Source organism: Sciurus vulgaris, assembly GCF_902686455.1.
Source record: "Sciurus vulgaris genome assembly, chromosome: 3".
In the NCBI taxonomy this organism is placed as follows: domain Eukaryota; kingdom Metazoa; phylum Chordata; class Mammalia; order Rodentia; family Sciuridae; genus Sciurus; species Sciurus vulgaris.
Window position 1 is genome coordinate 6284107 of NC_136463.1, and position 16274 is coordinate 6300380.

The 16274-nt window shown below is 52.0% G+C and overlaps 1 protein-coding gene and 1 pseudogene across 2 annotated transcripts; one reads left to right on the plus strand and one right to left on the minus strand.

The window, feature by feature from the left end:
• Positions 1-945: 945 nt before the first annotated feature.
• CDR2L (cerebellar degeneration related protein 2 like) lies at positions 946-14813 on the minus strand. The gene is made up of 5 exons (XM_079135393.1): positions 14593-14813; positions 6031-6143; positions 5600-5748; positions 4900-5064; positions 946-3782 (listed from the first exon to the last, which is right to left on the minus strand). The coding sequence occupies exons 1-5, from the start codon at positions 14666-14668 to the stop codon at positions 2891-2893; spliced, it is 1395 nt and encodes a 464-aa protein (XP_078991519.1). The 5' UTR covers positions 14669-14813; the 3' UTR covers positions 946-2890.
• LOC306658438 (large ribosomal subunit protein uL6-like) lies at positions 8756-9487 on the plus strand (annotated as a pseudogene). Its single transcript has one exon. The product of its transcript is annotated as a large ribosomal subunit protein uL6-like (transcript).
• Positions 14814-16274: the final 1461 nt, after the last annotated feature.

The window sequence follows — 16274 nt, forward strand, 5'->3', positions numbered from 1 at the left end:
TGGGGGGCCTGGCCTCCACCCTCATCCCTGCCTGGGCTTGCCCTGATGTTCCCACCGGAGCATCTCTAGTCTTGAGTCTCAGCTGAGCCATCACACAGTCAGCGTGCCCCCAGCCAGGCTCCACTGTTTCCCACTCTTCTTTTCCTATTATCATTCTCCCCTTCCACCTCAGGAGGGACAGTTTAGACATGGTCCCTGCTAACTGTTCCCTCATAAAAAAATTGTAGTGGAAAAAAAAAAAACAAAAAACAACGAAATTTTAGAATTAGCCAGCTGGATTCAGATGATCTTAATTTTGTTGGCAACATCCAAAGAATTATAATCAGGAGCCAGGTGAACACAGGCCTTCTTCTTTCCTGATCAGGGTCCTGACCTTGGCCACATAGACCTCACAAAGCTTCTCCATAGCCTGTGTGATCTGCTGCTTGCTGGCCTTGACATCCCCACAGCTGACTCTGGTTGGGGGACCCCATGGCATGGAGGGCCAGCTTGTTTCTCTGGGGGGCGCTCTTCCAAGGATATTTGGTCTGCTGGAAGGCAGATGACATGCAGATCTTCTGTGGCTGTGGCTGCCTTTCAGCATGACATTCTTAAGAGTCCGAACCTTTGCTTTGGCTTCAGTTTGGGGAAGGGGATAAGCTTCCTTCTTTGCTCTTGGTGTCATGACAGTGAAAAGCCCCCGTGAGATTTCAACACCACAGATACACGTCCATCTCTTCTTGTACTGTACTGTAGGTATATATTCACACAGAAGGTTTTTAAAAAAGAACCTGTCTGCTTCCATTAAGCACACATGTCCTAGGTGACATGATACCCAGCCTCCTGCCCCCAGTTTTCCATCACCCGATCTTTGGTTTATTTTAGCTGATTTTGGGGAAATCTGCCCACACTAGAATGTGAACTCCGAGACAAGAGAAGAAGCCCCCGCCTCTTTTGTCCACTATTGTCTCCCCAGCATGACTGGTGATGCAGGCTCCCAATAGACATGGAGACTGTTTTTAGAGCTGTTTGGATGCTGATCACAGGGAGGTGAGCAGAGAGACTGAGGACTCAGGATGCAAGGGACTTCAGAGGAAAGATAGAGGGTCAAGGAGGAGGGGCGCTCGGGCACCTTGCTGGCCTTCAGTGAAGCATGACAGGAGGCGGGCCTGTGAGACACACAGAGATGGGACCTGGCTCCAGGGCCATTTCTGCTTTTTAGAATACTGATGCATTTTTTATTAAAGAAGAGAATAAAGCATTTGTAAATATATTTCTCTCACGTATACTTCAAAGGAGACACTGGTCGGTGGCTACGGAGCTGGGGAGCGAACAGGCCAGAGCTTACCCCTTCCCCCCCAGATGACAGAGACATATGGAGGGCTGGGAACTGCCCAGCCCCAAAGGACAAAAGGTTCCGAGTAGCACAGACAGAAGGACCCGGCTGCCAGCTCACATCACAGTGCCGCCCAGAGCAAGGTGGCATCCCGGGGGATGTCAGGTATGCTTGTTAAGAAAACCCCTTTACCCATTAGAAATAAATAAGGCATGAAGGTTCCCACTGGGCTCCCAGCACAGAAGCCAGGGCCACCGCCTTCCACTGGATTGTATGGCTCCTTCAATTTCTAGGGTCTCAGGAAGGATGACAGAGGAACAAGAAACCCTGAAGGACTGCTGAGGACAAGCTGGGACCTGGGCATCTCTTAGCTGAAGCTTGACTCTGAAGTCTTAAACCAAAAGATTGAACCTCTGACCCAGCTGGGGCTTCAAACACCCCCACAAAGCTGGGAGGTAAAGAGCAGGCTTTTGCAGGTGGGAGGGCGGGGAATTATTCCTCCTCACCTTCCCCAGTTCAGCACTACTCAATGTGCGGTGAGTCGCGGGCAGTCCCCAGTGCAGGGGAACGGGGATAGACGCTGGGGCCACTGGTGGCACATGTCCAGGACATTCTGGGGGCTGCAGATGTGACCTGTGCCAGGGCTGGCCTGTGGGGAGCGCGGAGTGAATGAGACGTCATGGTCCCTGAGATGGGGGCAGGAGCAGAGAAGGGAGGCAGAGGCGATATGCAGACGTGGGCTCTCCACCATCCTGGCCCCTGGAAGGCGTAATGCCCAGAAGGCATTTCCGGGGCTAGAGCTCAAGGGGGCTGGCTGAGGGAAACAGGGTACCACTCGTGCGTGTATGGCTGTCGAGGGACTCCCTTTTCCCCTCTTCTGATTGGCTACGGTTCTGCGATGGGTGAGGGTACTTGCCAGGGTTAGAGTGGGGGATACTCAGGACCTGGCTGAGGCTCTCTGCTTTGCAAGGCAGGGGCTGTCTGTGACCTGCTCAGGACTCTGGGGGTAGGGACAGCTGGTGCTAAGGGAATGACAGCGAGTCACGGCTGGCGAGAAGCAGTGGGTGGTCCAGGAGACTCCAGGAACCAGCAACAGCTGGCTCTGGGGGTCCCCTTTCAAGTGTTTCCAGTTGTGGCAAGGGGTCAAGGCGACCTTGCATTGCAAATCTCTCAGAAAAACTGAACTTTGGGGGGGGATAAAGCCAACTGATCTGGAATGGCTTTCAGAAACTGGGCCCTAGATCTGAGAGCGAGGCCCAGGTCTGGGAGCCAGGGTCAGGGGAGCTGGGGAAACCCCAGTGGATCAGGGATGTTTGGCTTTGAAACTGAACTGTGCCTTCAGGCTGAAGCTGGTGGTCAGACTCCTGGGAGGTGGGACAGGTTGGCTGTTCCATCAATGGGGAACATGCAGTGTCCCCAGATCAGAGGGGCCCCCTTCCTCTGGCACCTCTGGAGCGGCCACCTGATGTGATATATTGCTGCTAAAGGGCTCTCTTACTCACTGTAGGCTATGCAGTCCAGGCATACAGAACCCCCTGGCCTGGAGTCCTGGGGGAGCTGCAGGCCAGAAAAGGGTCACTTGCTGCTGTGTGTCTTGACTTTGGTGGAATTGATGTCGGCCTTGGTCTTCTGGATCCTGGCGAAGATCTCCTTGAAGAGCGCCTTGTACTCGGGCTGGCTCTGCTCCAGCCGTTTGTCCACGGCCTCCACGTGTTGGCTCAGGCTCTTCTCACCTGCCTTGGCCTCCCCCTGGCCCTCCTCGTTCCCCCGCAGGTCCCTCCACGAGCTGTCTCGGGAGATGGGCCGCGAGGTCTGCACGCCTGTGTGCCGCACGCCGGCCCCGTGCTGCCGGCACTTGCTCAGCAGCTCCTCGTACTTCTCCAGCAGCGCGTGGTACTGCTCATCCACCTCGCGCAGGATGGACATGCCCCGTCTGCGCACGCTATTGGCGTGCAGCGTGAGGTTGCCCGCGTGCCGGCTGGCTGGGTCTTTGGCGACAATGGCATTGAGAGCTGTGTCGCTGCAGCTCTTGCGCACTGCGTGGCCCGGGGAGGCAGCTGGTGAGGAGACACCGTCTTGGGCACCAGAGTCATCTCCAGTGCCTGGCTGGGGATCGTCGGTCTCCGGGGCCTGGGTGAGCGGTGCCAGCAAGGCCTCAGCCAGGTGGTCATCCCGACCCAGCAGGTAGGTCTTGGCTTGCTTCATCTGCTGCAGCTCCAGCAGCTCGGCCTCCAGCTCCTGCACGCGCAGGCGGCAGCCCTCCATCTCACACAGCTGCCGCTCCAGCTCCGTGTACTCCTGCAGCACCGCAGTGTACTCTCGCTCTGCGCGCTCCTTGCGCTGCCGCTCCTGGCTCACCTGGGAACGCAGCACGCCCACCAAGGTCTGCAGTCTCTCGTTCTCCTGCTCCAGGGGCCGAGGGCCCAGCTCCAGGGAGGAACTGTGCAGGCGAAAGGCATCCTCGCAGCTGTGGGAGGGATGAGGACAGGCGGTCACCGCCAAGGCTCCCGCGTCCAGTCTCAGACACTTACATCTTGCTCTTGCCTGGACTCTCTTAGGTTTGCTGCTCTCCATGCTCCTCTACGACCCTCCTCCCCTGGGGGTGGGAGCCAGGATCCCTGCTCTCTCCTGAGCTCAGCAACTGGAGACACCCAGCAAGAGGCAAAATGTGTGGCCAGGGAACTCCCCACTCTCTTTTCTCATGGTGGCAGCCAGGCAGTAATCCATCTCCCTACCCCTGGCCCCTCAGTGGCTTTGTGGCAATAACCCTGGGGAGCTACAGTTTTCATTAATTTGCTCTTCTTTATTAACCTCTCCTCCATTACTCAGTGCAAAGACCCTTACTGAAACATGAAATCTGTTCCCTGCCCCACTTCTGGTGCTGGGGATGGGGTCCAGGGCGTCTCCAATGGTAGGCAAGTGCTCCTCCACTGAGCTACGCGCCAGCCCTGTATTCTTACTTTAACCCATTTGTCCCATCATCCCAGATGCAGAACACCTATAAACACTTGAATACATCTGTCCAAAAAAACAAAAACAAAAACAAAAAAAGCACCTTAAACAATATACAATAATTCAATTATATTACATCGTAATAATAACATTAGGATATATCAAACAATATATGTAAACTCTAGATTATTATTTCCAACCTATTTTAATACAGCTGTGTCAATTTCATTAAAATATTCACAGAAATGAAAACTTGGGACTTAGTGGGGTTAAATGGTCATTGGTCTTAGATTCAATGAGAACTGAAAGGTATAGTGCTTAATCCATCCCGGGTTAGAACCCTGGCCATGCCTCTTACTGTGTAGGAGGCCTTGGATAAGATGTGTAACCTCTGAGCTTCAATTTTCTCATGGGATTAATAGGTGTAAACACACTTCAGAGCGAACAACGAGAATTAAACCGGGAGCCCATGGTATGCAGCCAGTGCTCCACACACGCAGCTGCTGTGACTGTCTTTTGCAGCCGTCTCCCCAACAGCCTGGAGGCACCAGCCTTCCTTCCCACCAGCTGCCCGCCGCCTCCTTCCTCTTCCGGCTGTCTGTCCTGGGACTCAGCCGCCAGGGACCACCTACCGGGGGGTGGTGCACAGCTCCTTGAGGCAGGGGAAGGTGTGGATGGTGCGCCTGCGTTCCCGCTTCTCCCGGTGCACGCGCAGCTGTTCCAGGTCACGCAGCTGCTCTACTTGGGCCTGCAGCTCCTCCACCTGGGCCTGCAGGCGCTCAATGGTTTCCGTCAGCCTGGGGTGGGGTGGGGACAGGCATAGGAAAAGTTTTAAGGGGGTGGGGCAGCCCTTCTCACTGCATCCGGGCTCCCTGTGAATGGAGGGACATGGGGTCGGGGACAGACACAGGTCACTTTGAACCATGCCCCCTGGTGCTGAGGTCAGATGGGGAACTGTCTGCATCTCAGAGGAGACACCCTCTCTCACACCTCCCAGGCCAAGCTGATCACTCTGAGCAACCTCAGTTCCTTGTACAGGCCTCTGTCACTTATCCTGCTCTGCAGAACATTTACACACCTGCCTTCCCTCCCAGCTCGGGGTGAACTCCCAGAGAGCAAGACAGTGTCTTTGTATCCCCAGAGCCTGAAACTCAGCCTGGTGCATAACTGGTGCTTAAAGAAGGTTTGTGGCTGAATGTTAAGCCACGAGAGATGAACATGGACAAACTCACTACTATACGGGCTCCTCAGCCTGGGTCTCTAACCCCACCTGTGTCCTTGGGCTCCCAGCCTGGGCCCCTCCCTTGCCCCCAGCCTCAGCCCAGCCCTCACCCATGGATCTTCTGCTGGGCGGCCTTACTCTCCAGCACCAGCCTCTGGTTGGTCAGCTCCAGGTCTCGGGCTGTCAGGTCCAGTTGCTCATACACTTTGGCATGCTGCTCATTCACGTGCCGTAGTGTGTCCAGCTGCTTGGTCAGGTACTAGAGGAGGGTGGGAAGTTGGAGCCAACTTTTAGGGGGAGTGTCTGTCTTCGCATTCCTCCCAATCCTAGGAACAGTTTTGTTCCGAGGTATTTGTCTTCAGCTGAGTAGGGATGAAGTCAGTGGTGCAACAGAGCTGCCTGGAATAGTTGTGCAGGTTGTGAACTGCACAAGGCTGTTGGGCAAGGCTGTGCCTGCTAAGACGGGTCCCTTTTGCAAAGTTGCACAGAGACTCACGGTTGATGGGTGAAGGGAAGCACTACAGGGCCTGGGGCCCCTCACCTCGATCTCCTGCACTTGCTCCTCGTTGGTAGAGTACATCTGCTGCAGGGACTCCTCCAGTTCCTTGTTCCTCTCCAGCAGAGTCTTTCCCAGCTCTGCAGCCAGGTGCAAGTCTGGGGAGGGGAGGGCAGGGGGACACAGCAGCATGAAAGAGGGCCGCCTTTCATGTTCTCATCACTCATTCTGGGCTGGGTCCCAGGATACCAAGGTCACCAAGGCACAGACTGCTCTCAGGGAGTCTCTGGGCCAGGAGCTAAGTCTTTGCCTTGTCACTTACACACCCTGACTCCTCCTTCAAGTCTGGGCTTCGTCACCTTCCTCGGGGTTCTTTCCCCAAACATGTGATTCCGAGTCACAGCCTCGCTTCCCTGGCTCTCTCTCCTCCCTTAATTTTTCTCTTTAGCTAAGATGCTCATTGATCTTGTTGCTACCAATCGTGAGCTCATGAGACAGGGATTTTTAAAATCTGTTTTGTTCATTGATATCTCCAGATAATACCTGGCACAGAAGAAGTGCACAACAAATCTGTCTCAAAAGAATGAAACAGAATATGTGCATTTCTTTTTTTGGTGCTAGGGATTTAAACCCAGGGGTGCTTTGCCACGGAGATACATACTCAGGCCTTTTTCTTTTCTTTTTTTTTTTTTAAACTCTGAGACAGGGTCTCACTGTGCTTCTAAGGTTCTTGCCAAGTTGTTGAGGCTGGCTTCGAACTTGCAATACCCCTGCCTCAGCCTCCTGAGGCATGCACCACCATGTATGGTGCCAAATGCATTGATAAACATAGCGGCAAATGCCCTGTAACAACAGGTAAGACAGCTTCACTGTTCCTGGTATGGCAGGAGGCTCAGACAAATGGGCCATCTTTCAGGTTTTTCTGTTTTGTTTTGTTTAGTACTGGGATTTGAATCCAGGGCCTTGTGCATGCTAGGCAAGTCAGTTGGGTTTTGAAGGGTGAGTAGGAGCGCCCTGAGATGCAGAGGGCAGAGTACCGGAATTACGTGAAGATTCAGAATCCTATTTTTTTTTTTGTACTGGGGATTGAACCCAGGGGCACTTAACCACTAAGCCACATCCCCAGCCCTTTTTAATATTTTATTAGAGACAGGGTCTCACTGAGTTGCTTAGGGCCTCACTAAGTTGCTGAGGCTGACTTTGAACTCATGATCCTCCTGCCTCAGCCTCCTGAGTTGCTGGGATTACAAGCATATGCCACATGCCGGGTATAAAATTCAGAATTTTGGGCTGGGGATATAGATCAGTTGGTAGAGCGCTTGCCTCACAAGCACAAGGCCCTGGGTTCGATCCCCAGCACTGCAAAAAAAAAAAAAAAAAATTCAGAATTGTTTTGTGGCTGACAGGCAGGAGAGGGAAGAGTGACTTGCCCAAGATCATGAGCTGATTTCAGGTTTCCTCACCCTAATTGGGTATCCTGTGCTGGTGGCACATGCCCCTCTCTTAAACCTTTTCCTTTCCCTAGGCAGCAAAAATATCTTCTTTCTCTAGCAGCCCTGGTTCTTGTACCTCAAACAAAACAAAACAGGAATAACCTCCCCTCTTCTTGATCAGGTAAATGAGCACCTTCTCCAGAGGCTGGAGAAGTTTGTCCTGTTTTTAGGGGGATGTGTGTAAGGCAAGTAGAAGAAAGTGGCAGTTACAGAAATCCCTAAAATTTTTCTTGTGGGTCTGAGTTGTATGAGGATGCCTAGATATTTGGAGTATATACCATCCCTGCCCCCACAAATAAATATACTAAATATATCTATCATTCTTTTTTTTTTTTTTTTTTTAAAGACAGGGCTGGGGAGATAGCTCAGTTGGTAGAGTATAAGGCCTTGCAAGCATAAGGCCCCTGGTTCGATCCCCAGTACCACCAAAAAAAAAAAGGGAATAAAACTATTCTAAAATGGATTGGGTACTAGATGCACAAATCTTTGAATAGATTAAAAGTCACTGAATTGTATGCTTTAAATGAGTGGATTGTATGGTGTATTACACAATAAAGCCACTTAAGAACATTTTTTAAGCCGCTTAATCTGGAGACTGAGATTGGTGGAAGAAAGTAAGTCCTTAAAGAGGTCCTTAGGGCAACCTCAGGCTGTTTCAAATGACTGTTTTCTTTTTAAAATAGTTTCAGTGTTTTTCTTAAGGTATGCTTGATGCAAAATAATAATAATAATAATAATAATAACAACAACAAATAAATAAATAAAAAATAAAAGAGTACAGAAAGGTGAGAAATCGCTGATAAAAAAATTACCTGAAAATACACTTCACTGATGTGCTGTTAGATCTGTGCCTTGGAATACTACAAACAAATGGGTGGCCTGAGATGGTTACGGAAGAAAAATGTTGTTTGCTCGTAATTAAAACTGCACTTCGTGTGCATGGGATGGAAGGAGCGGAGAAATGGAGGGGAGGAAAGAAAGAATGTACCAGAGAAAGGTGCTCTGACCATCTCCAAACATTTCTCTGTGCTTAAAATACATATAAATACAGTTTTGTGTAAACAGAATCATACTTTTCTGTTCTTGCCTTTCTCATTGAACCATATGGCCTGGGAGCTTTCTGATCCAATATAGACCAACATGAACATTTAATGCAGATATGGAATATTTTATTGTATATATGCTCCTAAGCAGCCGTTCCTAAATAGTCCTTATTATTGGACCTTTAGGGTGTCTTTAATTTTTTCTCTTTATTAAAAGTGAAATGACTCTTTGCCGCATCTACTGCGAGAATGAAGACCATTCTCAGCAATCAGAAAATGTCGACATTACTCTGCAGGGTGCACAATTGTTGTGAAGGGCCCAAGAGGAATCCTCCAGAGGGATTTCAACCATATCAATGTAGAACTCAGCCTCCTTGGAAAGAAAAAGAAGAGGCTTCGGGTTGACAAATGGTGGGGAAATAGGAAGGACTTGGCCACTGTTCACACGATCTGTAGTCATGTACAGAACACGATCAAGGGTGTTACACTGGGCTTTCGTTACAAGACGAGGTCTGTGTACGCTCACTTCCCCATCAACGTTGTTACTCAGGAGAATGGGTCTCTTGTTGGAATCCGAAATTTCTTGGGTGAAAAATATATCCGCAGGGTTCATATGAGGACAGGTGTTGCTTGCTCAGTGTCCCAAGCTCAGAAAGATGAATTAATCCTTGAAGGAAATGATATTGAACTTGTTTCAAATTCAGCTGCTTTAATTCAGCAAGCCACAACAGTGAAAAACAAAGATATCAGAAAAATTTTGGATGGTATTTATGTTTCTGAAAAAGGAACAGCTGATGAATAAGATCTAAGAGTTATCCAGCCACAGAAACACAATCCTGGAGAGTCAATATGATATTCAGTGATGCAATAAAAGATATCTATTGACTTCGGACTTAATCTTTTCCAACAGGTTGAATAAACTTAGTGTCCTTTCAAAGGAAAAAAAAAAAAGTGAAATGAACCAGGCATGGGGGTGCATGCCTGTAATCCCAGCAGCTTGGGAGGCTGAGGCAGGAGGATCACAAGTTGGAGGCCGGCCTCAGCAACTTAGCGAGGTCCTAAGCAATTTAGTGAGACCCTGCCTCAAAATAAAAAAATAAAAAGGGCTGAGGATGTGGCTCAGTGGTTAAGTGCCCCTGGGTTCAATCCCTAGTACCAAAAACAAATGAACAAAAAAAAAGTAAAATGAGCGTTCACTTTTTGTACAAAACCTTTGATCATTGCTTATTTCTTTAGGACACTTCCCTGGAAACAGAATTACTGGGACAAAACCGAGGCCTTTTTGATTCATTCTGCCTAAAGCAGGGAAGCTTTGGTCTTTTTTACATTATGAGGCTGTTTCTGAAAACAGTCCTCAATCTAGGCTGATGGCATAGATGTGGATCAAATGTGTAAAGGCACTCCACAGGGGCCAAGAAGATGTGGTTCAGGGACTCAGTTCATTAATGCTTCCCTTCTTAGGCACCGTGGTAGCTCTGGGGTCCCTAGAGGGCGGAGGGGCTTTTATCCCCTGCTGGCATGTTTCCATTGAGCGCTCTGGTATGCACTGGACAGGCCTGGAGCCTCCACTTGGATGAGCCTGGAGAGCAGACACTAGGCTGGGAAGCTGAGAGCAGAGCCTGGGCCTCTTCCAGCCAAGCTGGGTTTGCCTTATGAAAGCCAGAGGGGCCTGACCAGTCACCGGCCTGCACAAAAGGCCAAGCTGCCCAACAGGAACAAGTCTGGAATCTGTTCCCATGTTCAGAGGTGAGGTCTTGAAACAGCCAGAGTGGGCCCCATGGCAGGGTAGCCAGGAGAAGGGCTCCACGCGCAGGTGTCATCTGGCAAGCAGAGAACAGCTGCTGCCCTCGAGCCAGGCTGCGGTGGCACAGTCCAAAGAAAAGCAGCTCTCCCAAAGAAAACAAAGCTGAATTATATAAATCATAGATAAGAACACTTAGCCTCGAGCAATTAACTTGCTTCTGAGGATGCCAAGAAGAGCTAGTTACCTAACATAAACTAGTACAGGAACAAGAACACGTGCTGCAGGAATTGATTAACTGTAAATTGAGCAAAAGTCTGGAGGTGTTTACAAAGTGTGAAGTTTGGTGTTATGATCGATGAACTACTGCCTTGTGTTAGGTTGTGTGCTTGGTAGGAACTGGGGGTCCCAGCAAGACTGCCCCCAAGTGAGGTAAGAGAACCAAGTCACCTTTTAATTCTCCAGAATGGGGTGGCAAGCATTCAGCTCACCCTGCACCGTAGCAAGTGATTCAGGTATAAATGCAAAAGAACAGAAGGCCTTCCTCCTAAATGACTCCGCCCTGGGAACCATCCCGTGATCTGTGACTCGGTCACTGCTATTGATATGCTCTGCATGGAGCTGCTGCAGCCTAACCAGAATCCGAGGACCCCGCGTCAGAAGGGGAGTGAAGAAGAAAGGCCAAAAGCAGGTGGGCACCACACTCCTTCCAGTGAACATCTGGGCTTGTGACGCTCCTACTACTGCAGGCTGGGGTGGAAAATACCACACTGGGACCTGGGCACATCACAGATTGCCCCGCAAAGGCAGGGAACGTGACTTGGGTCAGCCAGTGATTCAAGAATAGGGAGGAAGGGAAACATAATGGAAGCTGTTTGGAAGCTGAATCTCAGACTGATTCAGGGACCCTGGATCGCAATGCAAGCTAAGCTGGTCACACCTGTCAGGAGGGATCACAGTAGTTTAGAAGCTACAGAGCAGGGGACTGAGTGGAGCCAAGTGCTGGGAAGGACCCCAGCTTGCTGAGGACTGCTGCTGGCTGCAGGCTCAGGGGAGGGTGGCCTGGGAGCAGGAGAATGTGGGAGCTGGCTGAGCAGGATCTAAGAGTCCAGGGACCAACAGCCTATCACAGTCAGGTCAGAGGGCCACGCTGGACCAAGCTGGGGAAGGTGCTGAGTTCGGGCTGACACCTTCCTGCCTGGATATGGGGGTGTTCTGGGATCTCCTTCAGAGGACTTTAGTGGTTTTATATGAGGCAATACCCTGGAGGGCTGAATGGGAATGGCTGGGAGACTCAGGGGATTTCTTTGAAAAGAAACCTGGAAATTCCATGCTCCTCCTGGCCGTGTCAGGGTGGGGCATGACAGACTCCAGAACAGAGAGGTGGGGAAGGGACAGGGAACAGGCACAGAGACAAGGAGACAAAGGAAAAGGATGTGGGGTCCGGGTGGAGGACACCAGGTATAACCCAGCATGGTTGTGGGGACATGTTTACAGCCTTCAGGGCGCAAATGTCAGAAACTCACTGTCCACACTATTGGGGTCAGGTCACCCTTGGGGCAAACAGGGTGGAAGAAGGACATCCCTCCCCTCGCCATGTCAGATCCCTCCCCAGAGGCTGACGACTCAGGGACAGTCTAGGCAGGAGAGGAGAGGGTCGGTGCCTGCCAGGGACTTCAAATCTGTGACTCAGCAGCCATCTCTCAGCCTGGATAGAGATGTCTATAGGGCCTGTCACACTGGGTCCAAGGTGGGGGAGGGAGGTGGGCAGAGAGAGCCCATGCTTAATAATTCATTCGCTTTTTCTATTTTTACAGGTGCTTGAGGCTTTGGGTAGAGGGAACACAGTGAATCTAAGACCTTGCCTGTCCCAACCACCTCCTTCCCCTGGGACAGAGAAGCATCAAAGTCAAACAGGATCTCTGTGGTCAGGCTTCTGGAGAGTAAAGTCAAAGTCTGCCCTGGGGCACGGGAAATAGGCTTGGGAGGAGAGGTGGCTGCTGAGAAAACTATTCCCAGGTCACTGCAGGCAAACAGGGTGCAGTTGGGAAGAAGAGAGTTCAGGGGTTGTGGGCAGGGAAGGGGAAGGAAGAGGCGCCTGACCCCCAAGGTGGCTCCCTTTGTCTGGCCCGGCCGCTCCACCATTTAGCTCTCTGTGCACACCTAGGGGTCAGGGAGGGGTCTGGTGCCTCAGTAGCTGCACCCAAGGCTTCCTCTGGCCCCCACCCCACCTGCCAGTCTTTCCACAAGGCTCCAAGCTATGGTGCAAGCATCCCTTCTCGCTAGAATGCCTTCCCCGTCTTTCCCTCGCTTTCCAGCTCAAAGGAGCTCAGGTATAAACCTTTCTGAGTCTCTGCTCTCACTGCCTCTGGGCCAAGGGGGCCACAGGACTCCTTGCATTGTGATGGTCATTGATTTGATCCCCTGGTCTCCTCTGCTGGAGTGTAGGGTCCCCTACTGGCAGATACTCTGTCCCTAGGTTCAACATTGCACCTGGCCCACAGCAAGCAGACATCTGGTTTGGGGTGGAAAGTTCCAGTTTCTTCTGAGACTGTCTCATTGCTGGTTTCCCCCTCATTCCTGGGAGCCAGCTCCCACTGAGAGTGCTGACCAGGTTGACTGCTCTAAGCCAGCAGGGAGAGAAGCTGGGCCTGCAGGGCCCATCCCCCCACCCAGCCCCAGAGCATAGCTGCTCAGCCCTGCTGGAATCGCAATACCTCTCCCTTCCCCAGAAACTGCACATCTCCTACCCCTTACTCCCTAGCTCCTTCCTCCCACATCTGGGCCAGGCATGGTGCCAAATCTTGGTTAAGGGTGCAGGAACTTAATGGTACTGCATCAGTGTGAGCATCTGCCTTCCGGGGAGGCCATCTTCCCCAGAACTCCAGCTTTCAGCCTTTCTTTCTAAGTCTGCCTCTTCCAGGAAGCCATCCCATAATATTGTACCACCTATTTTCTTAGTTACAAGTGGGCTTCCTTCACTCACCAAGAATACTGAGAGGGTCAGGGCTGTGATTATGGCCAGGTCCCAGGATGGTGTCTGGCACTTAAGTGCCCAGGATGGATGAGGAGAGCATCACAGTCAGTGTGTGCTATCTCACTGGGAGGCTGAGGCTGGAGTCCAGAGTATCAAGCATGGCAGGGTATAGCCCAGAGCCCTCCATCCCACATGGGTCCCCTGAGAATCTAATTAGCCCACAGTCTAAGCACAAGGACAGCGCTTCATCTGCCTCTGAATCTTGGCTGCGTAGGAAGTGGGTCAGGGCCAGGATACAAAGCTTCCAGGACCTGGGTGGATGCCTCCCACCCGGGCCAAACAGGAGCTCAAGGGCCCTGGGGATGAAGACCAGGGCGTGATTGCACACGCTGTACTAGGCTTGTGTCCATACCCTCCAGGCTTGCAGGTGTCCATGGGAAGGTCATTTCTCCCTGAACATATTTCCTGGCCCCCTTCAGCTCTCACCACCCAAGAATGAGGCACCTTTGGGGAGGGGAGGACAGCATGGATTTGACTCTACTCCAGCAAGCCTTGGCGCTGACCCTCTCAGGCCTCCTCCTTCCTGTCCCAACAGCCCTGCTCCTCCCTCCTCACAGTGATGTCACTTTGGCCACCTCATCACCAGCTCCTAACCCCCTTCCAGTGGCCCCTTCTGTCCTCGGATGAGAGGCTGATGGAGGTGGCTCTCCTTGTTCAGGATCTAATTTGGCACTGGGAATTACCAAACCCCGCCCCCTCCAAATTATGAGCCGTAGGAAGGGGCCCCAGGGAAAGGAAGGGTTGGGCGAGTCCTTCCTCATTAAGGCAGATAGGAGATTCCACTTTCTTCTTCCCCACTCCCTCCCTGAGTGGAAGGGAAGCGAGTTGGGGAAACTTTCTGGGAGTCTCAGAGTTTAGATATCCTGTAGGGGCAAGTGCTCCTAGATTTGGAATGAGATGACTCCCCTCTACATACAGCACCCTCCCAGCAAAACATACCAGAAGCCCCCTCCCCTCTTCCAAAGACTTCCAGCCAGTACCCAGTTCCCAACAACACCAGGGGCATCTGGGCAGTTCTGCCCGCAAGATGAGGTGGGTGAGCTGGGTGATGGATTCCCTGTCGGCTGGAGAAATGGGAAGACCGCCCCCATCCCCTTTTGCAGCTCTACCGGGCGACCGGTCCGGGTCTTCCCGGGCAGCGCCCCTCTTTCCACGTCCCCATTCTCCAGACGCTTCACTGCTCAGTCCGGCACACTAGGTCCAGTCCAGCCCTTTTTGGGGTGATGCCACCCGACAATGGAGTAACGGATCGGGGTCGCAGGGCACACCCCGCTTCCCTCCCCCCGCGCTCACCCTGCTCCAGGTCCTGCTGGTCGTACCAGGGCTCCTCTTCCTCTGCGAAGTCCTCCATCCTGGCGGCTCTCCGCATGGCCCCGCCGGCGGCGGTGGGCGGGCGCTGCGGTGGCGCGGCTCAGGGCCGGGGCGCGGGGTCCGGGACAATGCAGCAGAGGCGGGACAGGCCTCCCGCGTCGTGGACTCCGGCTGCAGCGCCCCCGCCCACGCCGCGCCCCCTAGCCATCGGCTGCGAGCCGGGTGCCCACGCGGGGCCTGGAGCGCGGCCGCGGTCTCGCCCGGCTGGGGTCCCGCGGAGCCCCGGGGCGCCGGGCGGCGGCGGCACAAAGGGTGGAGGGGTGGAGACCACGGCGGGATGGCGACAGGGAGGGCCCGGGTCCGCCGTAAGGTCTGGGGCGCTAGGAGCGCGCGGGTGTCGCAGCGGGCACGTCCTTCTCGGCTCTGGCCAGAGCGGTCCCCGGCCCGCCCGGCGACACCCGGAGCCGCCGCTGCATCTTGGCTGGGCCTGCCTGCAGCTTCCCGAGCCGCCAGCTCCGGGGGGTGGTGCCTGCCGCCGTGGGCCAATCAGGAGGCGTATGCAAAGCTAGAGGCGGGGCTGAGGGTGGGACCTTCCTTGTGTCCTAGTCTGGGAGTTGCTTGAGCAACCCCCTGTCCTCCTTCCCTCCCTGTCCGACTTCTTCAGTTCACTGCTATCTGGAATTATTTTGTTTACTTGTTGTTGTCTCTTCTAGAGCTCCTGGAAGCTTGGATCTTGTTTACTGCGAGTCCTCAGAGCCTAGAACCGGCGGGCCTATTGATACTTCCATGGACATTCTTTGAATGGTGTTAATTTACAATTAACCTTTAAGAACTTGAATGCTTAAAAGACCAAGGCCAAAAACCGCAGGCTGGGAGTGGCGAATTTTGAGGGTGTGTTACTTGCAGTCTCTGCTTTTCTCTTTAAGTTTCTGTCTCCCCTCTATCCAATTACAACCTTTAAAACCACATTGTTTCACCTATCCAAGCATTCTTTCCTTTAAAGGAGTTTTCAGACTCAAACATCCATGTAATTCATTTTTATTGGGACCCAGCCTGGGCTGGCATTGTTGAGGCACTAAGTATCTCCAACTCAGAATATATGTTGCAAACTATATAACAAAGGACTTGCGTCCAAAATAGATGAACATTTCAAATCCTTGGAGAAAACTGTGAAAGACTTGCACAGACAATTTATAAAAGCGGATATCCTAAATGTGTGGCAAGGTACTCAATTCTTTAGTCACCAGGGAAATGCAAATAAAGTTCACAATGAGGTACCACTACTGGTAGAGTGTGGTTCTTAAATGTCTCCCAAAGGCCCATGTGTTAAGGTTTAATTCCCGGGGTACCTGGACCTCTTCCTCACTCTCCTTAAAGTTGATCAGGTGGGAGGATTTGTTACAGGGCATGCTCCTCTGCCTTGCCACAGGCCTAAAAGCAACAGGGCTATCTGCTCATGGGCTGAAACTGCTAAAACTGGGCCCAAATAAAACTTTTTAAGTTGATGTGTTAGTTTTCTTATTTCTTGTTTTATTTTACTTTATTTTTTTTGTACCAGGGATTGAATCCAAGGGCGCTTAACCACTGAGACACATCCCCAGCCCTTTTTATTTTTTATTTTGAGACAGGGTCTCTCTAAGTTGCTCTCTAGGTTGCTAAAGCTG

Bases quoted from the DNA above. Each gene is read 5' to 3' on its own strand.
- CDR2L (XM_079135393.1), bottom strand. From the start codon at position 14,668: ATGCGGAGAGCCGCCAGGATGGAGGACTTCGCAGAGGAAGAGGAGCCC. The intron at 6,144-14,592 runs GTGAGCGCGGGG...TCCCCTCCCCAG, and splicing joins CCAGCAGGACCTGGAGCAGG to ACTTGCACCTGGCTGCAGAG. The intron at 5,749-6,030 runs GTGAGGGGCCCC...ACCCTCCTCTAG, and splicing joins AGCAAGTGCAGGAGATCGAG to TACCTGACCAAGCAGCTGGA.